General features: G+C 32.2%; 1 protein-coding gene across 1 annotated transcript in view; it reads right to left on the reverse strand.

Annotated features, from left to right (window-relative positions):
• LOC142333652 (uncharacterized) overlaps positions 1-14,764 on the reverse strand; it is a 61,362-nt gene extending 46,598 nt beyond the window's left edge. The window contains exon 1 of the mRNA XM_075381033.1: positions 14,355-14,764. Coding sequence (XP_075237148.1) covers positions 14,355-14,510 — 156 coding nt within the window. The 5' untranslated portion in view covers positions 14,511-14,764. The remainder of the gene's footprint in view (positions 1-14,354) is intronic.
• Positions 14,765-27,768: the final 13,004 nt, after the last annotated feature.

The raw sequence follows: 27,768 nt of genomic DNA on the forward strand, positions 1-27,768 counted from the left end.
TACTCTGCTGTACGATAACGTAATAATTCTACAGCTTCTAACTATTTTTTGTCATCGGTCACTTATTAAAAACTTCGGGGTAGATATAATTTTTGGCCTCAAGGAATTTCAAAACTTTGAGGAGTAGTTTTTTTAACCCATTCCCGCTATATTAAAAACAATAAAAGACGCAAACGTAAAAACCGAGGTAATATTGAAGTACCGCAAATATAAATCGGGTGCGGCAGTATAAAATTTCGCAGATATAAAATTACAATATAAATACGAAGCGGTTTTACACTGCGTAATACGATAATGAAAAAATATACATGCACCTCCGTTTTTGCGATGCGATAAGAAACCGACGTTATCTACTTTTAAAGTTATTCCTTTTTAAATTATTCATTCGAAGAAACGAGTTAAGTACAAAGAAGATAAGGCGAATCGCTGAATAAATAAACGATACAAAGAATGCGAGCGATTCGGTCGATGACTGAATTAATTCTTTATTTTTATATACGAATCAGACGTCCGCGTATATTTATAATATATCTAACTACAAATGTCATAGTAACGATAAAAATCCGCCGGGCCGATCCGAATGATTTTTTTTACTACTGCGTTTAAACCGCCATCATTTTTTTACAGTCGCATATTTAGGTTCGTCGACTAAAAACACGAATTTAAGAAACAGACTGAATGTTATTTCGGTATCGGCTATTAGAAGTTTTCAAGATTTTCGTACGCATACGAAGAGGTAATTTAAATTTTAACGGTTTATACCTTTCCGGGAAACGCATTTTTTAACTAGGAATCTTTTCATTTATTATCGTAAATAAAAAGTTTCATATTTTTAAATAGCTTTAAAAAAATCTTGGCGTAACTTTTATCGATGAAATTTTATATAGATTTTTTAACTTTCATTTCACCTAGACGAAGAGACGAAATTTTTCTTAGCGACGCATTTTACTTTATATTATGTACGATAAAAATTATATAGATACATCGTTAGGGACCGTTTATAATACGTTAGTTATCTTACGACCGAGTTTTATTAAGTGTTTAGTTCACCGATAAAGAGGATACCCTTTTGCCTTATAGAAAAATTTAATCGTTTATTTCAGAAATGCATTTTTTTTAAAAATTACTTCCTAAAATACGCTATAAACGCATTTTAATAAGAAGAATAATGAAATTCATAATATAACAATAGCAGTAAATTACGCCACGCCTTGACCGGGAAACGGGCAAATGAATACAGATAATGAACGCGTAAATTTATCGCTAGGAGAAAAATGTAAATTTTAACAACAAAGGTAACGAATAATGAGATATAACGAGTGCGGTGGATCACACACGAACTGCAAAACCTGTTCGAGCGAAACTTACAGAATGAACTTAATTTAATCAGACGTATCGATTCACAATACCGAAATCTTCGCCGTCTGTAATAAATTCGCTTAAAATATTTAAATACGGACTAACCTCTCTAACCGAAAAACAAGATATATATATATAGAATACGTTAAAAACATCGACTACAGTGAAAACCCCGAGAATGTACTATCGATAATAGTTTAAAACCCCGAGAATGTACTATCGATAATAAAATAATAAATATAATTAACGTTAATTAATATAATTAAGCAGGAGCGATATAAAATGCCGAATAGCACAAGCTAAACGAGCCTTCAGTAAGAAATATAATTTGTTTACATCAAAAATTAATTTAAATGTCAGGAAAAGATTTTTGAAAGTGTATGTTTGGAGTGTCGCTTTATATGGAAGTGAAACTTGGACGATCGGAGTATCTGAGAAGAAAAGATTAGAAGCTTTTGAAATGCGGTGCTATAGGAGAATGTTAAAAATCAGACGGGTGGATAAAGTGACAAATGAAGAGGTATTGCGGCAAATAGATGAAGAAAGAAGCGTTTGGAAAAATATAGTTAAAAGAAGAGACAGACTTATAGGCCACATACTAAGGCATCCTGGAATAGTCGCTTTAATATTAGAAGGACAGGTAGAAGGAAAAAACTGTGTAGGCAGGCCACGTTTGGAATATGTAAAACAAATTGTTAGGGATGTAGGATGTAGAGGGTATACTGAAATGAAACGTCTAGCACTAGATAGGGAATCTTGGGGAGCTGCATGAAACCGGTCAAATGACTGAAGACAAAAAAAAAATTAACGTTACGATACCGAAGGAGTTATAACAAAGCAGGTGTCTATAAAGAAATTTTAAAAAAACGATTGAAGTACATAAAACAAACGCGTACTTTCAAGGATAGAAAACGCGTCTGGAATTACAACTCTATCGCGATAAATTTAAAATCCTTACACTCGAAAGTAAAAAACCGCGATGAAAATCTAATAAACGAACACAGTCAAATTTGTAGATCAATTAGCCATCGGTTTTGGTAAAAATACACTTTCTATTTAGTGTAAAAATTGCGGTTAGGATTTGAACGTTTTCATTATCTGCCGAGAGATTGTAATAGCAGCCGAACGGTCCGTTTTACTGTATGCAAGCGAGAGAGACGGTAAACATATATACAAAAACATATTTATAATTTTAAACCGCGTTTTTAATTCGATTTCCGATGAAGCAGGAGCATCTGTGAATCGTGAAACAAGGAAATTAAAATTAACATTTATACGACGTTGTAAATTTATAATAATCGGACTTCGATAAACGGCAAGTCTAAAATAATAAACAAAGTAACAAATTTAGTACGTAACCGAAAATAATGCATACGTAATTATCGATAACCTTTTTTGCAAAGAAAGTTGCGAACGTTTAAAACCGACGATAAGCAAACGAAAAATTTTAACTCTTATCTATGAAAAAACCGGGTGTTATTTTAACACCCGAATGCAGTTATAAACTTTACAGATATATTTTCTATACTTGTTAGTAAAGCGGATCGATAGATATTACTACCCCCTCCTCAAAATAAAAAGATACTCGATTAAAATGTAATGTGAAATCTAAACCGACTTCATCCTTCAAATCTTTGTAAAACTCGGATGTCATTCTATTCGTACTGCAAACAAGAAGTACGGCAAAACATTTGAGAAAACCACTTTACAGACCGACACACGTATTTTTTTGTTAGACCAAATTAATCGATTTTACCGTCGAGTTATATCAATAAACATCTCAAATTTAATAAGATTTACATACAAATCAGCCCGTTAAGCTTTACGGTTTCTTTTGGCTAAGATAAATCAACAAAAGTCTATTATCCCAAAGCCGTTATTACTACGGCCGATTATAAAGTGAAGAATATAGTTTTTAGTTTGGTATATTTGCATCTTGAAGGCGGCCGGTTTCCATTTGCGTATCTTTCGAGTCGAATTTTCATATTTTTCATCGCACGACGTGAAACATCCGCATAGATAGCTAAAACTTCGTGAAGAACTTTTCCTTTAAGTTCTTAATCGTTTGCGGGGGCGGATCGCCTCTTAAAATAGACTTCCGCAAGAAAAGATCGCAAAACATAACGCCCGTACTAAGACGATATGTTCTGGAAACGACCGCATTTATCGGAACGCCTAGCCGCGTAACCGGGCTCGATCGTTCCGACCGATCCCGTAAAGCGAAAAAATACGTAACGATTTTAATCGAGGATGCTGAATAATACCGCGCTAGGATCAGTTAGGGTTGTTGTATAGCCCGATACCGCAAGTTTTGTTTATTTCACATCCAGATAACCGGAAATATATATAATTCATCACTCGTCTGCGAATAACGGCTCCGCTACGGCAAAATTAATACGATCAACCCGTCGTTTAATTTCTAAAACCGCTTAAATATTATACGATCGCTTGCGTACATCCTCGTAAAATAGGATACAAAGACAAAAATGACGTTTGTATTCGCCCGTTCGATCGCTCAAACGTCGCATATATCGTCTCACAAAATCAAGGATTATATTTATCGTATTTATTCGCGTGATTCACGCAATTTTTTGATCGACATTTTTTCTTTTTTCTAAAAGAAGGTGCGTGATTTACGAGAGAAAACGATTTCAAACAGGTGTGTATAATGAAACTGAAATGCGATAATCGGTGAGAAAATAATTTTTATTCGATAAAATATTTTATTTTGGAATATTTAAAAAAAATATCGTTTAGAAATCGAGGTGCGTGAATTAAGCGAATAAATACGGTATTATATTTAACGCTTTGCAGTACGCGTATATGTCCCGCTCTTGCCTGCGAGTGTAAGTATAAACCGCTCGATATTAAGGGATACCGATCACAGTCCCTTTCTTCGGTAGTAATATCGTTCTGAGAACAGAATGAAGGTGTCTCTAACGGGGCATCGCTTCACCTCGGTATATCCATATACGATCCGATATTCGGGTCGATGAATAAGGCAAGAGGAAACAGATTCGTTTCTACCTTTCCTAAGTAAGCCCGGTACGGGATGCTATCCTGAAAAATGGCGGTAATCCTCCCCCAACATTCAAACAAAAAACTGTAGTACCATTTCGGGGGAAACATTTAAAAAACTCCTACATTAATTTCCTTGTTTTTCGGTAAGGAGTTACTCGAGTAAATCTGAGCCGCAGCTAACATAACAGAAGCTGAATTCACGCGACGGACGTTTAAACTTTTACGATTTTCCGGTCTCCAGACCCGTTTATAACCCGCTTACGGATAATTTAACCCTCCTTAAGAATAATCGATCTAAATTGTATTCGCTTACTTTATCTGAGGTTAAATTTAGAAATAAGTACCGATTTCAGTTGTAGCCGCTTAGAAAATTTAACCATCACCGTAAATAAAATAAATCTTAATCGTGACGGTAAACATAATAATTCATCAGATAGATCGCGTCGATATAAAACGTAAATTGCAAAAGGAAAAGTTACTTAAAATAATTCAAAATTCGGATGTCTGTATTTTTTTTCCTAATGCGTACGTTGCAATCTATTCGATTACCCAACAATACGGCCCGAATGAGACGAGGATGATATACATGACACGCAAATGATAGACTCACGACGACCGTTCCTGAAACGTGCGGCTGTTTCGACCACCAACCACCAAAGTACTACAACCCACTGGGTCGGTCTGGTGATGAACGCGTCTTCCTAAATCGGCTGATTTGGAAGTCGAGAGTTCCAGCGTTCAAGACCTAGTAAAGGCGGTTACTTTTATACGGTTTCAAATACTAGATCGTGAATACCGGTGTTCTTTGGCGGTCTGATTTCGATGAACCGCACGTCTCAGGAACGGTCGAACCGAGACTGTACAAGACTACATTTCATTTGCGGTCGTACATATCATCCTCTGAAGCAATACCTGACGGTGATTCCCGGGAACTAAACAGAAAAAATTTATTTGAAATTGATCGGCGGGAAGAGATTTTTCAAACGTTCGGTAATTTATCGGCAAAAAATCATAATAAGAGCCTTTCTCGTAAGCCCAAGAATCGGGTCGAGTTGTACAGTTCCGTTGTCCGGTTCGGTAAAGACGGATATTGTTATTTTTTAAGCGACCGTTGATTTTAGCAAAGATGCACATTCGTGTAACATAAGTTAACGTATTTAATTTTTTGGATATAACTGTGCACGATCCACATATATGAACATCGTACGACCACTTTCTTTTATTTTAAAAACCAGTTAACGTTTTGAAGAAGGCTCCAAGAGACGACATTATACTTGATATGAGAAAATACGTAGGTATAACAAATATTTAATAATGTTACGGATGGCTTTTCCCCCGTTTAAATATTAACAGCCATAAAAAATTAAAATCTTCAATATGCGAAATTCCGTAACTTTTTTAATTATATAAAAAAATGTTCGGATGAAATGATTATTTTAGCGATTTAACCGCGACGATAAACTTATAGATTATTTTTAAAGGAACTGATCTTTTTGTCGTATCGTTTAAAACAAGAAAATTAATTTTTACCGATATATTTGCATAATTGCTTCTCATACGGAGTAATTAATCTAATCGATGTATGCGTGTATGTAACCGATACGGTCGATCGCAAGGTTACGATTGATAAAGAGAGCAGGCCGTATCGCAGTCGAATAATTTTTTCCTATGCAACGTACAAATACAGTATCATCAAGGTCGCACTGTCTAGAAATATACTTTTTTTAATTAAACATAATTTTTTTTAAATAAATCGAATGTAAGATTAAAAAGAAACACCGCAACCTTATCGCTATTTACGCTGCACAAAACCGATTCGACGTGTAAGCGATATCAACTGCACAATAACAGACTGAAGCGACCTCGATTTACCTAAATCCATTTACGTCTATCTTATCTCGAATCGTTCAAGTACGGTGCAAAAATAGTAACGCTCTCCGGTTCGATAAGTGTGGATTTCTTTTGCAAGAGATATTCAGCAACGCATTATTTCACAACAGAAAAGGACGCATTCGACGTTACACAGAGCGTTTAAAAAGTGACGCGACCTTACGGAAGAACGTTTGCTTTTTTTATTGCAGATTTAATTGAAAAAAAAAAAAACGGGTTACACAACGCAGAAGAGAATACTCAGCGTCTCCCGATACATCAGATGTGCCGGTTACACCTGGACCCAAACGTCTTCACAGAAAAGTACGGTGTGGAGGCACCAAACAAGTCCTCCGTGACAAGAGACAGGGAATGCGGCAGATGCGGCCAAAAACGGTCGACCGAAAGAGCTAACACCAGAAAAGTTGATCGACGTGCAAGCCGCACGTTCTGTTAGTCCCAAGAAGTCTGTGAGACGCCTATCCAGCAGGTCCGGTCTCTCCGTCGGTAGCACTCGCAAGGCATCGCGCAAGCGTTTAAAGACGCACAGAATTCGTGTCGTTCACGAGTTGTTACCTCTAGACGCTGGAAAACGTGTAGCTTTTTGTCAGCGGTTCGTGACATCTGTAACGAGACCGGGAAGAACTCGATGATCGGTTTCGATATGACGAGGCGCGGTTCCGCCTCGATGAATACGCGAGCGCACAGAATTCACGCGTTTAGTGTACGGAACATCGGCTACAATAATAAAAAGCGGGTGTACGGTGTGCGATGTCGCGTAGGCGAATCTACACGTCATTGTTTCACGGCAAAGTGAAAGGTCAACGTTACATGCAGACGGTGCAACAATTTGCAAACACTATACCTGCAGACCGCCTGAAGTACACGCGGTTTCAGTAGGACGATGCTACGGCCCGACAACACTATGACTTTCTCGGATCAGTGTTTTCACGGACGAGTGATTTCGAAGGGGTTTGGCCTACTCGATTTACCGATTTATCCCCTCCTTACTTTTTCTTCTGGGGTATCATAAGGATGCCGCTAACAAAACATTTCCTCATACCGTTCCCGAATTGCAGAACGAAATCGAACTATGTGTCGCTGCAATTCCTCAATAAACGTTGCAACACGTATGTATTTAAGAGCGTGCAACGTCGCATTCAATTATGTAAATCGCATAATGGAGGCCGCTTTCAACAACTTCTGTAAATTACTCGTTTTCCCGTAAGGTTGCGTCACTTTTCAACACTCTGTACTATAGTTTTATACTATATTATATCGCGGTCTTATACATGACCGAGACGTGTAAATCATCCGATGTACCGAAAGCATCGATCGGAAATATTCTTCCTCTGAAAGTAACGATGTCCACTATTCGGCTAGTCCCACTACGGGATCACATATCCGGTTAAAAAGGGCTTGAAAAATCGGCGCGCCGGTCGGATAGTTAAATTACACGCGATTAATTTTTCGTTTTAAATTTAATTCAAAGGAACCGTGAAGATATCTAGTCCTAGACTACGTAAAAAAAATATCTGTAAACTACAATAAGAGCTCCCTTTAAGCTTTATCGATCCTCCGGTAATGAAGTAATCGAGAAAAATTACGCTTACGATCAAAAATTAAACCGCCGATAAAAGAATCATTCGGATCGGACAAGCGGTTCTCAAATTTTAAGTAAATATTTCAAACACGCTCAAACGTTCTGATAGGTAAACGATTAAAAAACAAAGATTCGACAGACGATTTCATTATTAATAAATTATATTCGTATTTATGAATAACTGTAATTTGATAAATTAAAATATACGGTGGCGTCTATAATAATTTATTTTTCCTTTCCGGTTCTGTTCAGCGCCTTTCATAAATATCAACTTTATCGATAACGGTTATAAGAGCAATATAAATCTGAAAACCGGTTTTTAATTGGAACTCGCGCTTGTAAACGAGCTATACCTCGTCAATATTATGTTACTGTCATTATGTTACATGCGAATATGTAAAGCGGTCAAAAAGACCTCGTTCGATTACATTATTTATACCTTATATGCGCATACATAAAACAAAATAGCCCTATTTATAATAAGGAACCTACGACAGACGGAAGTAGACGTAAAATAAAAAATAACTTCCTTTCGATGTACAATTAATGCCTTGTTATAAAAGGTCGCGTTCTGTTGAAAGCCACGAACCGGTAACGGTACGAGGAGAAAAATACATTTTTAAAGCGTAAAACAGTTATTAATTTGATTATATAAATATTAATAAAGGGCCTTATTAATATCGGCCTCGGATTGGATCCTAAATTGGTAAATATGATCGGTTTAACATAAAAAAATACAAAATCTAAAGTGAAGTTTCGTGGCGAATTTTCCGAACCTTTTTACATAAAATCCAGACTGAGACAAGGCGACGGACTTTCGCCTTTATTATTAAATTGTGCGCTACAATTTCTGATGCGCGAACGGTTTAAAATTAATCCAAAAAATATTCACATAGGATACAAAAGAGATAACTTAAATTTAAATCGCCTAGGATTTACCGACGACTTAGCTTATTAGCTAATAGTATCGCAGAAGCCAGAATACAAATAACAAGTATAGAAGAACTTGCGAATAAAATCGGACTTAAAATTTCTTACGAAAAGACTAAAATGATGGCTATAGATCCTTTAGTTATTAATTCTGCGAATATTAATGGAAACAATGTAGAACTTGTAGAAAAATTTAAATATCTTGGAGAGATTATTACTTGTGATCGTAACGAAAAACAAAATCGGACCGAAAGACTTAATAAATTATTTAAAGTCCTACAAGTAACCAAAAACTCGCTCTCGATTAACACTAAAATTATACATCGCAAAACTGCGGTTAAACCGGTAAATACTTACGCGAGCGAGACTTTATTTAGATTAAATCAGAAAAATAGCACTGAACCTTTGTTTAAAGTTGAACGCAGGATTCTTAGAACCTGCATAAACAAAAAATATAAACACGAAAATCAGTACAGATTATCGCCTAATAAATTTCTGTACGAAAACTTGGAATCCTTAATCGATACTACGAAAAAGAAGCGAATTTCTTTCTGCGCACACTTGTTAAGATTACCGCAGGGTACGATTACTAAGAGAATTATCGATCGATTTTGGTCTTTAAAAAATCCGCCGTTATGGATTAAAGAAGAAGCAAGAATTAAATTTGACTTACGAAGATTTACTTAATAAATCCGAAAAATTAAAATTTGTTAAAGATCCGAATACAGACTTTAAATTAAAAACCTTTAATTATACAAAAAGGGTTTATTCAGAAGTAAGATTATTAAGAACGACTAAATATCGGGACAAAGTAAAAGCTAAGAACTTAAAAGGCCAAAAGATCGGCAAAAAAGAATCGAATTATTCTGACTAAAGTGGTCCTTTGCGGCCTTAAAAGTAAAAAAAGGCCTAATTACACATCTCGGAACGACGAGGGTAAAACAGAAAGAATAAAAGAATTAAGAGCGAGGATACAGAAGGCGGTTGAAGCACGATCACGATAAGGAAGCGCTTTTAAAGTGCAAGCGGCTTCGACGTAAGATACACTACCTACCTAATTTATAATAGGCATCGTACACCGATGATAAACAGTAGATAGAAGTAAGCTACAAGAAGCGGCGATAACATTTTTTAAACGTTTACGCGATCGTAGGAGGAGAAACGAAAAGATCAGAGAGAAGTCGGGTAATATAAAAACCTAGTACACGTTTCAGGCGCGCAAATCGACGGCGTATGAGGAATAAAGAAGCGAGCTTATCGTGAGGGCGACAACGGAAAAGGTAGATGAATTCGGACGAGACAGAAGCAGGCGGAAGATGTAACATTTAAAGATACGAGGAGGAAAGATTTTTTCATATTCGGATACGTACTGTCGATGGCCGGACCCGCAACATTTCAAGGAACGATATAAATTTGATACTTTCCTTGTAATTCGTGGTTCGAAAAGTAATTATTTTTGACCGTAAACGTTGTACTTTTTATTAACGATGTTTTATTTACTGTATACTGCCGCTTCGGTCGGTTATCTTTGATCCTTCCGGATTTTGCTTTTTTGTTAACAGAGAAACAGCAGGACTACAGTTCCTGATAAGACGTATAATTTTTACGATCCGAATGCAGTATTTAAATACATAAACGTAAAAAGAAAACATCGTTTTGCTGAAGTTTGTTCGATTATTATCTCTTTTAAACCTTATCGAGGGCAAATTGTTATTTACTTTACGGATGGCCTTTGGACATGTCGACGACAACGTTCTGTTTGATAATTACATTACTGTAAAACGGAATAATTCCACAGATAAGCTGCTATTATTTGAATTCGACAAGAACATAATGTATTATCCTACAAAAAAAAATATATATATAAATAACATAGAAATAAGAAAGATAAAATCGACAACGGGTCTTCAGGTAGACGTTGTTCAAAGAATCTCAAAAGACCTACAACACGACCATATATACACTTCAAAAGTAAATACAATACCGTAACCGTTGCCCTTTTTAATAATTTAAAAATTGGTCTACGCCTTTTCCTTGGCCTTGCTGTCCTTGAAGCCATCTGTTTTGTCGTCGCTGATGCTGCAGGTATCCTATACTTGTACTTACATCTTCCCCCTATTTCCTTATTAAACGCCCTCTGCTTATAACTAATTTTGTAAACTATACGCGATTCGAGATCCCTCAATAACGTTCGCATAATCGTGATTTTTTTTTTTTTTTGCCGTGCCTATACAAACGATGCGAAGGATCCAAATTTCACAACCGTACGACCAAATTCCTGATAAATGTAACAACAGCCTCCATCCGGACGTTACAAATCCTGCGTGAAAAATTTATCTCCTCTGGAGAAAGAAAATAAAAAAAATTTATAAGATTTGCCGGCATAAAATCATTTTACTAGAAGAAATCAAAAATACGACGAAAGTTACGGTTTTTATAGCCGGGAAAAAAATTCCATTTGAAAATAAATAATATTAAAAGAAAGGTAATTAAATGTTACCGAAACGAAGGCGATGAGAAAACACGATACAATAAACCAGGAGCGGGAGAACGGGAGAATTCTATCGCTTAGATAATAAAATTATAAACGTAAAAACTTTACATTTACATGAAAACTATTTTTTAATCGTCAAAAGAACATAAAACTGGGAATTAATTTTAAATAACTGTTATATCGGTTATTTAAAATTAAATCACCGATATCTTTCTTTAATGTGTTTTGCTCTATTAAAATAAGTGAATATTCAAACCGATTTGACGATATTCGATCGTAAAAAAAAATTTACAACCGGTTAACAGACCTCAATATGTAATTGCAATACAGGCGATAATTTTCTAATGTAATTTTATAAATTCAAGTTTCGCGATAAATAATAAATCAATCGACCCGCTGTTAAATCAAATTTTAAAAAGTTTACTATAAAAATTACCTCGACCTATACAAACGTAGAAGGTAATCCTACCTACACCGACCTTAAAAATTTACTTCCTATTTATTGAAAAAAATAAATAAGGCGTCGGTTTCAGAAGAGCATTCTGAATTTTTTTTAAATACCGTAATTCTTGATAGAGTTCAGGTCGAGTCAAAAGTTTAACTTATATCTAGCCGGGGCAATAAACGGAATACACAAAGAAAAAAAGAATATTTTTCAATTAATAACTATTTGGAATGAATTTTAAAGAAACATTACGTCACAGTTTCGATACGAAATGGTATTTCCGTTAAGTTTTGTCCTACGCAAGATGGTTTACAAACCGATTATCATGTAATACTACTAACAACAAAATTTCTCCGCCTAAAATTAACTGTTCCTAAATAAATAACAAAAATTGTAAAGATCTTTTTAAAGATCGCGTACAGGTTCTGACTGTATATGTATGTGTGTGTGTGTGTGTGTGTATATATATATATATATGAAAAGGATAAGTTGGTCTATCCTTGCGTTTCATATTATTGAATATCCATTCTTGCTAAAAACAATAGTCGATTAATTCTAAAGAATAACAACATCCACCTCGACCTAGTCCGACAACAGAACCGCATCGTGTAACTAAACCCGACATTTTAGCTAAAGAGAAAGTTACGCTTTCAATTTCCATTTTTAATAACTTATTGAAATAGTTAAAAAAAGCATTCCTACAAATTTATTTAAAATCCGATTTTAAAAAAATTTCTTTTATAGTAAAGAAAACTGCTCTATAGATTTAGTAATATTATTTTTTTTAGTAAAAGAAAACTCTTCAACGCGCAATTGAATATACGGTCAAACATATTTCATTAACGCTTTCCGAATTGTGTATTATTTAGTAATTATCTTTTATATTTAGTCTTGTCAGTATTTTAAATAATCGACGGTATTTTTTTCTTTATTTTTTACTTGACGATACGATATCACCAGATCATCTTACAGTTCGCGCACGGGATGATACTTATAAAAAATGCCACGCCCGACCGGGATCAGCGAACCCAGTCCTATTAAATAGTTAATCGCGTACTTTGTGATGTTCCGATCAAGGTTTTATCACGGTTTCCCTCAAACCGACTAGGCAAATACTGGAGCAATTCCTTTTTTTGTTTGTGGAATAGCGTATCTACTCGTTCCTGATGTAGTCTTTATAATGTATTTATTACGTACCGAGAATTAACGATTCATTTATTTATATCTAACGACTTTCGTTTAAAATTTTATTTTTTTTTAGTTTTATTTAAATACGATTTCCAAATCGATAAAGAGTATTGTACAGCGGCAGTTAATCCACGGTCAATTGATATTATAAATTCGTCAAGCCTTAGACATCAATCTACGAACAAAAATATTAAATTTCGGTTTATTTTTAACTATATGATAATCGAAACGGTAGATTACGTCAACCTTTATTTCTAAGAAGTTTACCGGTAATACGGTACTACTTGCTGCAATTACGACACTATTTTTTTGTTTTATTATATTTTTTTACAGGATTTATCAATAATTACACTAAATGATATGCCGAACAGTTAACTAACGCTGAAGTTTATTTAATATTTTACCTGTAGATTTATAAAGTATATTAACAAATGAATTAGCAACAAGCCCTTCGGTATTCTGTCTGATACTCTGAACGATCGGTACCGATAATTTACTAATAAATTTATCTCAACAGACTTATTTCCTACCGATAATGTGCAATTTATATCGGTTAATAGTAATAAAACGTGTAATTATTTTTAAAAGAGCTGCACATCTGCAGACAAAAAGTCACTTATAATTAAAAAGATCAACAAAGTTTTTTCCCGAATAAATACCTTTTGCCGTATTTTCTGAATAAGTTACAATCCATTTATGAACCGTATTGTTCTGATAATAATAAAATATTTTCACTCAAATGCTATTTTAAACAAAAAGGCAAAGTTTCAGATTTTTTTTTTTAATTTCGGGTCTATAATTATCTTGAAAATTCCTTAGTAGCAATGTATTTAAATACTTTTTTTATTGGGCGTTTATAGCTCTTTTAACAGACGCTATTCATCGATGATTATGTCTTAATTTAAATATACTCCATTCGTAGTCACGGATCACATCGTCGATGACCGATCAAATAAATTAAGAAGCGACTGTAAAAATTTTACTAGAACTCAAATACAGAAAATTTTTAAGAAAACAAAACGATTTTACAAATTTCAAATAAAACTAGTTTGCTAATACTCATATGGTTATGAACTGTACTTTTTGACGCAGGAAAAACCAAGAAAATCTAAAATCTGAATTAGGTCAACTTGGAAAATATACGCAGACAATTTTCTCCTTGATGTAATTAATGTTACAGACTCTGTACGTGTGAAAGTAATATATGGATCTAACATAATTATTGCAGCGTGAAAATTCAGAAACAGTCAAGAGGTTTTGAATTTGCCATTTAAAAATATTTAATGTAAAGTTATCAAATTAGATTTATCATAAAAATCAATTCGACCCTACGTATGGATTATCATCTCTGTACTTCCGATAAACGTTAAAAAATTATTTTTTAAACGATATACATGAACAAACAATTAAATATTTGTAATTTCTTAACTGTAAATAAAACAAACCTGTGTTAGTTGTGCCGAAGGAAAAGCCTCGTTGTTTGATAGTAGTTCGGATAAATCACATTCGTCCAAAATAACTGAACCGTTGATACGTTTGGCCCAAAGTCTTTGCAAACCTAACGGAGTAACAGATTGTTCAACAGATGCAGCGGATTCCATATTCTTTTGTATAAAAAATAAAAAAGGCAATATAATTAAATAATAATACAAAGTAACAAACAGATTAATTAAATAAATGTTTTCAACAGAAATCGGTACAAAAATTTTGGCCTATTATTTATATATATGTAATATATATATATATATAATAAAATAAGCAACAAAATTAAGTATGAACCTATAAAACAATACGTTAAGATTTTGTTTTATAAATTCAAACCAGCCTATTTCAACAAGACCTCTACTAGAGCCGGTTAAACACTAATGTTAACGTAACATAACCTAGCCATCTAAATGTAAACGATTTTCCCCCACTACTTAACTTAACTATCCCCACTCGACAAATTTTTTTTATCACAATCGACCACTAATAACGTACCCCCACCGGTTCGTTTAAAACTGCGGAATAAAATAATAGTATTTTTTTATGTTTAGGCTACATTAGTAAAGTAAACAAACAATGCGAAATTTGGACGTTGATAAGACAATTCTAGTGTCAACATCTATAAAAATATTCTACACTAATAAAACAACACAATGTAATAAAAATTGCTTTGAATTTTTAAGACGTTGCGGTTCTGTGAGATATTGCGAAATTTATTTACGGACTAAAATAAATGCATTTCTGTATTACGCCTCACAAATCGTTAGAATACTCCTAATTTCTGTTTCTCTTAAAAATAGTTAAGCATATTAAATCAAATCATAACATGAGATGAATAGAATTACGGGTTTGTATTACCATATTGAGATTTCTTCATTTTATTTTTTATAAATACCCTACTATGGTAGTGTTTGGTTACAGTGGTTTTGGAGGTCTATTACTTATGGTGGTATTTGTTCAAACGATTATATCATGCAGGTTCAATGATTTAAATCACCCTATTTTAGATCGCTAAAATTAATGGTTGCTGTATGACAACATTAGTCCATTCCATTACATAAAAACAGACATAAGAATGATTATGTATGGATGTTAAAGCATAACTGTAGTGGTCGTAGACTACATGACACAAGTCACTGACAAACATGATATAACACTTTACAAGATTGACGAGCACAAAATGCCGCATTTAAAATGACCCAAATTCAAGCCGGCACAAGCAAACCGTACACAGGTGACATTCAGACCTAGAAGTGACATATTCACTATTGATACATATGCAGAGACCTAAAGGTGATTAGTCCTTTTATTAAGACTGCTGCTTGGTTATTCTAAATACTGTTGTTTCTTTGCAAGTAGGATAGTAGAGACAGGAAATACCACATTACACATGACAGGGTATACCGCATTAAAAAGTATTGGTCCAAGAGAAAGCATCCATAGCCAGGCAGAAGAGTGTTATTTGTCAAGCTCTTGTAAATCCAAAGATTCATATCATCTACCATTACACGTAAAAGTCGGTCTGATGAAAATTTTTGTCAAAGCAATGGATTGTAACAACCAAGGTTCTTTTACCTTAGAGCACAAGGTATCGTTTGCTTGGCATTTCTCCTGCCACCACCCCATTCGGTCGCCCTATAGCATACGACCAAATGTCTGTGCCACAAATGGCTATTGAGCCTCAAAACAGTTTAGCGACCAGTATCCTAAATAGAGCTTACCTAACGGTGTGAGCAGACTAAGCGCGGTGCCATATACCACCTGCTGTAAGGCATTTTAAGCGGTCCCAACCGCTTATATATTCATTTGTCATATATTCACTAAAATGGGTAGGCGCACCCCATCAACTACTAAAAATATATATGACACCCGTAAATTAAAGTTTACTTCGTCTAGACAACAATTCGCTGCCACGCCTAGGTCACTGAATGTCAGCATGTACCTGTCCACCACATTAAAGTGCTTGGAGCCTTAATTGGCTGGTGGTCAGCTGTAGCACAAGGTATAACAAACTTTATGCTCTAAACATAAGGATTAGTGAGGAAGCTCAAATATCAAAGAAAGATTGTTTGTCGGATCAGAGATACATAAACTAATGAAGAGTTCAGACTTTGAAAGGAGTTTGAATGAATCTGAGAAAACAGCTATCATTTCAAAATAATGCTAAATCGTTCCTGGACAAAAATAAGGTTGAGAACTGTGTAGAATCGGTGAGCGGGCTTCTTGATAACTATAAAAAAAATGGTATGCAATACATCTCTAAAAATACTCATGTTCTATTCATAGTTGGACATTCCACCTGACCTTGGGGATCTAAGCGATAAGTATGGTGAATGATTCACCAGGATATGTCGGTGAAGGAAACATGTTACAGGGAAAATGGAACCCAAATATGCTTGCAGATTACTGCTGGAGACTGATGGAACATTCCAGATACTAAATACAGAAGAAAGTCAAACAAAAGCAAATGTTATGTAAGATAATACAATACTGTAGGATATAATCCCTTAAAAATCAGGTTTTTGTAAAATCCATATTTATAACAAAAAATTCTCCATAGATTTCTTTTCAAATTTTAAATCGGTGCAAAAAATATTAACTCCAGTGCAATTAACTCCTAATGTCCTTCTGAAGAACAATCACCATTAATTTAAAAGTATATTTCTTTACAGTTTGTCAGTAGTAAAACTAATGGACGACTTAATATTGTATTTTTCAGTCACACATTCTTTAAAAGTACTGAAGAAAGTTTATCTGTAATCAAATTATGATTGGACTAAAAAAAATTTATGTTGAAAAAAGTTGTTATACATAAAAAAGTTTTCATAGTAATATTCACTCCAACAATATAAATTTAAGAAAACATATCAGAATCTCTCCTGGTTTGTGGTGTTGTTGTCCCCCACAATTAAAAAGTTGAAAAAATATAAGATGTTTATGGGCGTTCACATTGAATCAGTAATAGGAACAATCTATCTGATTTTACTGTTAACAATCGATGCAGCCGGTTTAGTAATTTAATAGACTCAATTGTCTTTTTCTAAATTGGCAATCACGAGGAATGCCAAAATATAATACACAATAGCTTATAATTCGTAAATGAGAAAAATAGTCAAACAAAAAAATATGGCGTAAAATTATATTATATCTGCTACAAAAACTTAAATTTAACTTTCAGCGTAGTCACCATTTATTTTTCCCAACGATGAACTTCCACTTTAAAGGGAAAAGGCCACTTTTGTCTTTAATACTGCATATCTCCTGATCTAAGCGACATATTGATACAAATAAATATGAAAATTAAAAGGTTTTGATCTAGTTTTAATGGCAAATTGTGAGGTCTTTAATATAGCGCTGCAGTTTTTGCCTTTTGCTCACTTTGTGCTGAGGTATTGAAATCTTTAAAGATTGAAATTGCAACATGTATCACCTGTTCTCACTTTAACCCAAATCATGTTATGTGAATGTAATTTTTGAATTGAAAGCTTTATTTTAATTATTGTATTGTTATATTGATGAATATGCTATCACTCTTGTTGTTATATAACTATATAGATACAGTTGTAATTTTTTTGAAAGCAATTTTAATAAAAATACTTCCAAATACAATTAAACATGCATTTTAATTGCTCTCATTTAAAATGTAAGTTTCAACTCAGAAATAGGATATGCTACATTTAAAAACAATAAATGTAATTGCTGTTTTTAAGAGTGTATCTTAAAAATAGCAATTGCAATTATTATTTTTAACATAATAATGGGGGCGCTAGAAAATTTTTGATTCTCAAAGCGGGTGGTGGACGAAAATGTTTGAGAATCAATGTATTAGGGGAATGAAACTACAAGTTGACAACACCTGTCGTTTTGTGCAACACTGCGCCCTGACGTGCAAAATTTTAACTTGATTACTTGCACATTTCCTCTTGTATATTACACAGAATAACTATATAGCCAAGAAAGAAAAGTAAAAAGTTTTTTTTTAATAAAATAAAAAATATATTTTAAATATTATAAATTATATAAATAGATAAAATTAAATAGATGAAGACATATATATATATATATATATATATATATATAAAATAATAATAAAAATAATTAACTAAATAAAGTAATTAAAATTATGGTGTGCTGAGCAGTGTTTTTATACTTAAAATTGCTTTTTAATATGTGCATATTAAAAAAATATAATCTATATGAATTATTATAAAAATGGAATTTTTTTTAATAAATTTTAAAGTGTTATCATGTTTTGTCTTGGTGTTCAATGATAAAATAACCAATCATGCAAAAATATGTTAATAGCTGACGTAGCAATGACTAATGTTGAATGATTTTATTTTAGCCATTTGATAAAGTTAATAGGAAAAAATTGATATTTATTAATAAATCACTACCTTTTTAATAATAATTATTTTTTTAAATTTTATTTATTTGAATTTTAATGAAGAAATGAAATAGACGATGAGAAAAAGAATTCCAGATCCTTACTAGGAATCAAACTCAAGACTGTCTGATCCAGAAACCATAAGATTGTCATTTATTTAGTCGTCTGATAACAGGTACTGATGGATGGATGATAATGAATTTTGTGGTGAGTGAATTATTCTACGCCTGAATGGGACTTCAACCCAGAACTTAGATAAAAAGCAGATGTGCTATCGCTCCACAGCAATTGGAAAATTTTAAAAATTAATATTATAATACTGAAATCTGGAATATTTATACCATTTAGATACATCATAAAACAACCGAAGAACATAAATAAATACATTTCTGATTTATACACAAAATGATAAATGTAAATAAATAAATAATTAAAATTACATATATATACCTTCATTTATAGAGTGCCAAAAAATTGTCTTCCTTCTTTTATGGATGAGAAATGAAAAACTCCCAAAACTGACCAAAATTTGAACTCACAACCTTCAGAATAAAAAGCAAAGACACTACATACAGCTGGGTCCTGGTGATAAACATATAGCTACAGTTGGATTGATGTCTGATCAAAACAAAGGATTTCAAGTATATTTAATGTACAACCAAATAACTACTCAAATGCAAATTATTCTCACCAATGAAAAAGCTTGTTTTTAAATACCATTAATGATTTTAAAGTATATTTTTATTGAGTATGCCACCAGATACTTAATATTACTTATGTAATCAAATCGGGCAACATTACAAGTGAAAAAAAAAAAAACACATGTTTTATCTGAGTAGAGGAGGGAACAACTATTTTTGTCTGTAAATCGACCAATTGCCAAAGGATATGTGCAATAAAAAAAAAGTCTATAAAAACAGAAATTAGGCTTTAAAATCAGTGGCGGCTCACATATAGGCACTGTGGAACTGCAACACACACTATTTCCAGTTGATATTATCAATAACATTTAATATAATGTGTCCTTTTCCTTTAATTATTTCTTTATACTTGTACAATAAATAATCCATAAGCTATCCCATCAGTAGCCATCCTCCAGTTTATAAAAGAGATACAAAAATCTTTGTACGGTACTGTGTCCTTCACAGTGCCAGTGGTGTGGTGTTTGGCTGTTGTGGATATACGCACATATGAAGCTGCATGTGAGGCAACGAGGTGGAGAGAGCACTGTGGCTGGCTCCCGCAGTGCTGACCCTGGTGTGCTGATGGAAGGTAGTTTTTTTTTTACTCCGTGTGTATGGAACGTTCCTTTTCGTTCCCTTTTCTAGTTTAGTCGGTTGAAAGAATATGAAAGCGGTTTAATTGTTTTTTCAGTAGCGATCAGAAAATGGCAGAAAGCAAGGGCTCTTTGATAGCCAAATCTGTCCAAAAACATGATGGAAGGGCAAAAGAGAAGGTAATTTGTAAAAACTAATTATGCATTTGTTTCTGTGTACATACAAATTTAAATTAAGCACTGTTGGATTACAGTGTTTTTAAGTGGACATTTTATTGTTACTGTCTAATAACACTAAAAAATATTATCTGTACTGATATTTTATTATTTATTCGGTTAAACCAAATACAGTTTTTAAGTGCAATGTGTAGAATTAGATTATGCTTCCAGCTCTATTCTATTTGATTCATTCTTTTTTCATTTCTTTTATTTTACAGAAAACTTTAACTGTGGCCTTGAAAAGGTTCAGAAAAAAATTTCCTGGACCAGCATCCCCTCCAATTTTAGCTACAAGCCGCCACTGATTAAAATGCATTTTATGCGGATGCATGAGGTCAGATTAACTAAGAAAACATTTTGACATTTCATCTCTAATCCAAAAATGGTTAACAAACTGATAAAATAAGTTAAAAAAGAAATAGAAGGAACAGGCTTAAAAAAAGGGAGACTTTATTGAAAGAATAGTTTTAGAGGAAATATTAAGAAATTTAAGAGTTTCCAAAAGATAAAGAAGAAAAAGATCAAGAACACCTGGTCAGAAGAAAGAAAGAAAGAAAGAATTTATTAAAGAATACTCAAGAAACAGAAAAAAGAAGAAGAAATTGCAATGTTACCTCACAAGTTCAAAGAAGGTTGTAAAAATGCGCTATAGAAGAATGAAAAATTTTATATAATACAAGATTATTACATTTTACCTTTATGTACAATAAGATGTTTCATAATTCCAAAGTCATGTCTTCAACCACTCTATTCTAATCAATTGTATTTATTAGTGATGTCATCATGGTAATCCCTTACATCAAAAAAAATAATTTCCAAGCCTATTAAAATACATTTTTTTTAAACTTATTAAAACCAGCTGGCAACAGTTATAGGACTTTCCATCATGCGGCTATTTATAAATAAAATATGATTAATATAATTACATGTTGAAAAAATCTCACATTATAATTACAAGGTAATAATATTGGCTCAAGATTATAACTGCAAATTTCAAATCTAGTATTACTAAAAAAAAAGCTTCTATTTCAACAACTTTAAATATTAAAATAATTTTCAGCGCTTTTGAAAATGTATAAATTGATAACTCACATGATCTTGTTTGTTACTTTTTGGCGCAAACCCCAAAGTGGGAATCAAAGTTCAATTTTATAAAAATACTTTTTTAAAGCAGTCTGGATTATAATTAAAAAGGGAAAGAAGAAAAAATTAAAAAAATGGATGACTTTGGGTTGGCTGCTCAGTGGGGTTTGGGACTCCCAATTTAGTAAATATTAATTTATATGAGTAATTAGATGACAACAGAAGAAACCAGAATGAAAAAACCACCATAGTGATCGCAACAAAGCTTCAAAGTTTACAGCATTTTTTGTGGTGAGGGTGCAATTTTGCAAGAATCTTTTTTTGCAAATATTAGTCATTTTTAATCTTTAACAAATGCGCCTAAGAAAAATATGACCTCGATTAGGCGAAATTTCAACGTGCTGAGGATGACCTTGCTCTACAGCCTCACCCCCTTGACCTTTTAAGTTGAAAATTTAATGGCATCAACGCTCCATATATAGAAGTAATCTCACCAACTTCTGGACTGATTTCATAAGGACCGACTGACATAAGATAATTTAGAGGCCAACACCGAACACATGTTTGTATATACAAACATTAACATCTGGTTTTTTGGGTTCCTTAGAGGTCAAAATTTCAAGATCGGGTGAAAAGTACATATTTTCAAATTGGAGTGATTACAATACTTTCCCTACTACAGCTATAGCTCTGCTATAGCGCTGGACGGGAAAGTAAAAATTAAAAAAAATAAACTATTATGTAACACCTGATAAATTATTTGTAATAACAGAAAAAAATTATTTTATTTTATTATTCATATGAATTTGAAACAAATTCTTTTTATGTTATATATTTATATAGATTAAAATTAACAGTAACATTTTATGTAAATATTTGTTTTATGAAAAAAGTAACAATAAACCGATTAAATTTCTTTTTGATTGCTTTATGAAAGTAGTTCATAGTACGGTATTAATTAATAATAATTATAATAAAAACATGTGACAAAGATTAAGATAATGTATTTCTTTTTTTCTCTTTTTAGAGTTATATTAAATTTAATCAATCAAATTGTTATTGTATATTAAAATAAATAAATGAACGATAATAATTATCAGTTTTCAATTAATTAAAGGTTAAGAAGGGTCTTTATTTTACGTAAATCGCAAGTGAGTAATCAAAGAACAAAGATTAATAATAAATTTTGTATAAACCTAAACGGTTAGGTTAGATTTCCCCTACTCTTTCATATTATTTTTTTTGTTCATGTAAAATACTTATCCTTTTTATTCTGAATCATTCAGTTTTCACATGATCAAAATTAATTACATAATATATAATTTTTTTTACTGATTTAATTCAGTTCAAAATAACATGGGATTACTATTTAAATATAATTAAATTATCCTCATACCACTAATTATAATGTTTATATTATTATTATATTAAAAATGTTTTCTTAAGTTTGACAAATTTTACTTCCTTTAATCTTTCACAATTATAATTTTTGTTACATTTTTTTTCATTCAATACTTCCTATAACAAATAAATAAATACAGTTACTTTGTTCTGATCAAAATATAATTGTGTTATGTAGATTATGTTATTTATTATTAAGTATAATACTTTATAAAAAACCATAAAGGACTGTTCAAGCAGTTATGTGGAAAGATTAGGATAAACTATGATTACATCGGTATCACAAAATACAAAATTAACAAATAAAAAATATTAGTAATTATGTATGACAGTTGCCACAACTTTAACGGTTGTAGGTGACTTGATATTAAACAAAAATCATTCCCAAAAAATGTTATATCTGTTCTATAGAATAGCAATCATCCCGTAACAGGCTTACCAAGGAGACTGAAGAATTTACCAATTTCCTGTTTTTCTTCACTGAACCAAATACTCTTACTGCGAATTAGTATGCTAATTTCAGAAAAAAATGAAGTCGACCCTATAAGTGACACCTTCACTCTGCTGAAATCAGTGACTGGGGTATAATAAATAATATTACTTTCAGAGAAACAAATTGTAATGCCACTCATAATTCAGATGCTTTATATTTATCTTAATCAAAAGAAAGACTAACAAATAGTACAAAGAAACAAATTTGTTTTTTTATGTAATAGAAATGATTATAATTCTATTATTACAGAGGCTAATTTTTTGATAGACAGTAGAATATGGCCAGAGCATCATAATTACAGAATGAAAAATGTTTTTCCTTGAAGTTAATTGTTTCTGTACATTTAAAAAAAAAATTTGTTATATCTAATTTTAAAGTTAGAGTAAAGAATTTAATTTTAAGAAAAAGGAAATTCTTGCAACATCTATTCTTTATTCTTTTATAAGAAAATCTAAACATAGAAGATATCTTGAATTTCATGTATGTATCAGCTGAATAAGCACGAGTGGCAGGAAATGTGTGCTTCTTGGTGCTTACAGTAATATTAGAATGTCTTTAATAATTAATAACTTCATATATAAAATTAAATTCTCATCACTGTTATACGATTATGTTGATACAAGCATGGTTCTGTAAAAAAAATGTATTTTTTTTTTTTTAAATAAGTTTATCACTTTTTTAACAACTTATAGACTTGTTTATTCGCTAGAAATTTTTAGAATCTGAAAGGTAAAAAAAATTAAATATGTAAAAAGATTAATGCCTCTAAATGATTTCATTATTTCAATTTTTTATATCAATTTATAATTTCTGTGCTAGTATTAACATTTTTAGAATGTCCTATCTCCTCAATTATTTATTTTATATATTTCAATTTTTGTCTTCATCTACGGTTGAAGACAGTTAATCTACAGTTCATCTTCAGTTAATCTTCTACGTGTCCTTAAATTACCAGATTATATCATCGTCCAAATACATAAATCATCAATGTCGTTCACTTTTTTATAAGATTCTGCCAAAAATGTTTCTTCTCTCCTAATTGCCTTAATACATTTTAGGTGCTCTGAAAAGCTGACTCAAATTATAATTAAACTGTTCTCTGAAATTTTCCACCCGTTCTTCTTTCCACACACCACAGTAATACTTAATCTTCTTTTTCATAATCAATTCCAAGAATCTGTATTTACCACAAATATAATATGAACAAAATACTGCAATTTCTGCTGCATAATGATCACTATTTATTTATTTACCCTTCTGAATACGTCTAAATTAGGCACCTCATCTTCTATATTGTGATTTATCTGTATTTCAAATATATTCATAGTACTAATATAATTCTTTTAAGGATTGGCCCGATAAGACAGGAATGATCGCAACAGCTTATTTATTAATGAGGATGTGGCAGATAGATAAAAAAAAAATCAATTATAGCTCTTTTTTTTAAATCAATTTATACAAAATAAATGGATGCATTAAACCAATAAAAAAAAACTAAATGGTTTTAAACATTTTAATAATTTAATTCTAAAAGGTTTTGTCTCTTCACCTTCAAAACTCTGATTTAAAGATGGAGATCTAGAAATAATGCTTAATCCCATACCTGTTTTACATAAAAGGATATAAAAATCTAACTGAGATTTTCTATTTTTAACTGGGATTTATAAGTAGTCACACGGGTATCATGTATATCCTGAGAGAATTTAGGGTATCGATGAGATACCCTACTTATTTGCTTGTCAGAATAACACGTACCATTCCTATGATGAGCAGTAGAGATCTCAGTGATTTAGGTTACGCATGCAAATAAAGTACTTTTAACTGCTGCTACTGTAATTGGGTAAATATGTTATATATTTGGGCAAGTTTTAGTTATCCCAGGAATGTCATACACCGCGTAGTTACTACTTCCTTAATGTAATCAAAGTTTTCATTAATAATTATCCCCAAATAATTGAGTATTTTTACTCTTTTTCTCAGCTCACTTTCTGTGTAAAAACTTATTTTTACAATAATCAAATGCATCGACATTAAAAACTACAGAGCCATCACACAAAATTACCGAAAGAAATATGTCATATAAGTGCCATTAATTAAAAAAAGAAGAAGAAAAAGTGGTTTGTTAAAAAATATTTTATAAAACAGGAAAATAATTTTATGTGAGCCTTCTATTCTTATTGATAGTGATAATTTTTATTTTAAGGGCTATATTCTGTATATTTATATGCAGGGTATTTTTTACATCAATATAATAACACATTTACAAGGTCATTCGGAAAATTCTCAGACTGACAGAGGAAAAAGAAAGATTTTTTAGAAATGGTTAAATTTATATTTTAATGTACTCACCTTGCAATTTGATACATTTAGACCAACGACTTTTGAGCTTTTTAATACCCTCAGTATAATGCGATTGGTCCAAATCTGCAAAATAAGCAACTGCATTGGCTTTGACCTCATTATTTGAGATGAATTTTCATCCGACAAGCCATTTTTTCAGGTTTGAAAAGAGGAAGTAGTCACTAGAAGCCAAATCCAGCTAATATGACACATTTGAAAACACTTTAAAGCATAGGTCGTGGAGTTTTGCAACAACCCGAGACATATGTGCAGGCTGCACTTCAAAGTGAAAGAATACTTTTTTTTGGCCAGGTATTAATGTTTAGCTTGAATAAGCTAAACCCTTCGATTGGTACAGTAGTGAAGCGTAATACTCCCTGGTGATGGTCCTACCTTTTGTAGTCTACGAGCACCACACCACGAGATACCTAAAAAACCTAAGCCATGAATTTTCCTTAAGATGGAACCATTTTCTCTTACTCTGGTGCACTTTCACCTGCTGCAGGTGAACTCCAGTTTGGAGTGATGTTTAGTTTCTGGAGGGTAATGGTGAATAATATTTCATCTACTGTAAAAGTTAAAAAACTCACTAGAATAGCATTAAATATATTTTAGAAGCGTTCAATCGAATGCATTTTTGGTTGACTGTTAACATATGAGGCACCTATCGAGCGGAAGGCTTTTCAACCCTAAACATTTGTAAAATGTAGTGGACATGGCCCATCAAGATATTTGCAATGTCCACAAATTCATGCGCTAGCAAACCTTCACTTGACAATCAATTAATACGCTGTTGTGGATTTTTGTGATGATTTCGTTGTTTGTAGTAATTTTTGGGTGTGCCGAGTGTTCAACATCTTCAATTTAAACGTATTACCACGTGTAAATTCAGCAGTCCACTTTTTTCCGTCGAAAATGAAGGGGAAGAATCCTTTAAAGTGGAATCTTAACTCTTTTTTGTATGTCCTTTGGGGTTAAACCTTTTAAAACCAAGTATTTTAAAATAGCTCAAACTTTAATTTTATGCATTTTTCAGAAAATATCAAAACTTGTTTGCCCTTACTCAATTGCCACAAACAATCAAATAAACGGATGCATATGAAACTTTGCAGTATGCCGTCTAAAGGATAATACTTAATAAATATCATAGTAAATTGATCTCTGTGTCAGGAGAGAACTTGTAAACTTATATACCAGGGTGTTTGTCTTATATTTATATAAATTTTGAATGATTTTAGTAATAAGTGAGATCTTTCCATATTTTATATCTAATCCATGAAATTCATATGAAGAAAATTAAAAAATAAATAAAATTTTCAATGGTAAACATAAACTTAGTTTTTTTTTATTTAAGAGCAAACAAATTTTCGTCTATTAGAATAGTATCATCAGCATATCTTATATTTATTGTCCCGTATTTCACTTTCATGCTGCCAGTTTCAATTTAACATTAAATTTTCAAAACCGCATTCATCAGTGGAAATTTTATTAAACTGCAATTCATTTTAATTTCTGTATTTATCAAATGAAGCTTTTACTAAACTGCAATATGAGTTAAGCATACTTAAGATTACTTTAAGGTTACTAAACACAGAAATCAACTCCTTTATTCTTTTTTCAAAACAATTATTTTTAGTGATGCTAATATCAAAGTATCTGAAAGCTTTACGCTATTTGGAACTTTAATTGCTACACTGCAATTCCTGATTTATATCTAGAAAATACATTATAATAGGCAGTCAAATAGGACACACAATTCTTAATTTGAAACCCCAGGAATATGTTGAGAAAATATTACTATGCAGTTGGTAACATTGAATTCTTTTTATTAGTGTGGTATGAATTTCATTAGTTAAAAAATCAGCCATATTTATTTTGGAAAGTGTGTTTCCAAGATACATAATTTCCAGAATACATAAACAAATTTCCCAGGGCGATTCTCAGTTACCAAAAGGGTCGCAGGTGACACATATTGAACAGCCCTCAGATATGAGGGTTAACTGTGAATAAAGGTTTGTCAAATAAGCAGTTTCAGACTGAGGTGGTTTGCAACAGCAAGATATGTAGAGATAACTCCACGGCAAGGTTCCTCTTTAAATTTGTAGATGATGCTATGAAATAAAGAGTAAGCATCACCATTAAATAAGCTCTGTCAATGAGAAGCGGTTGACAGCC

Source organism: Lycorma delicatula, chromosome 13 (assembly GCF_047948215.1).
Source record: "Lycorma delicatula isolate Av1 chromosome 13, ASM4794821v1, whole genome shotgun sequence".
In the NCBI taxonomy this organism is placed as follows: Eukaryota; Metazoa; Arthropoda; class Insecta; order Hemiptera; family Fulgoridae; genus Lycorma; species Lycorma delicatula.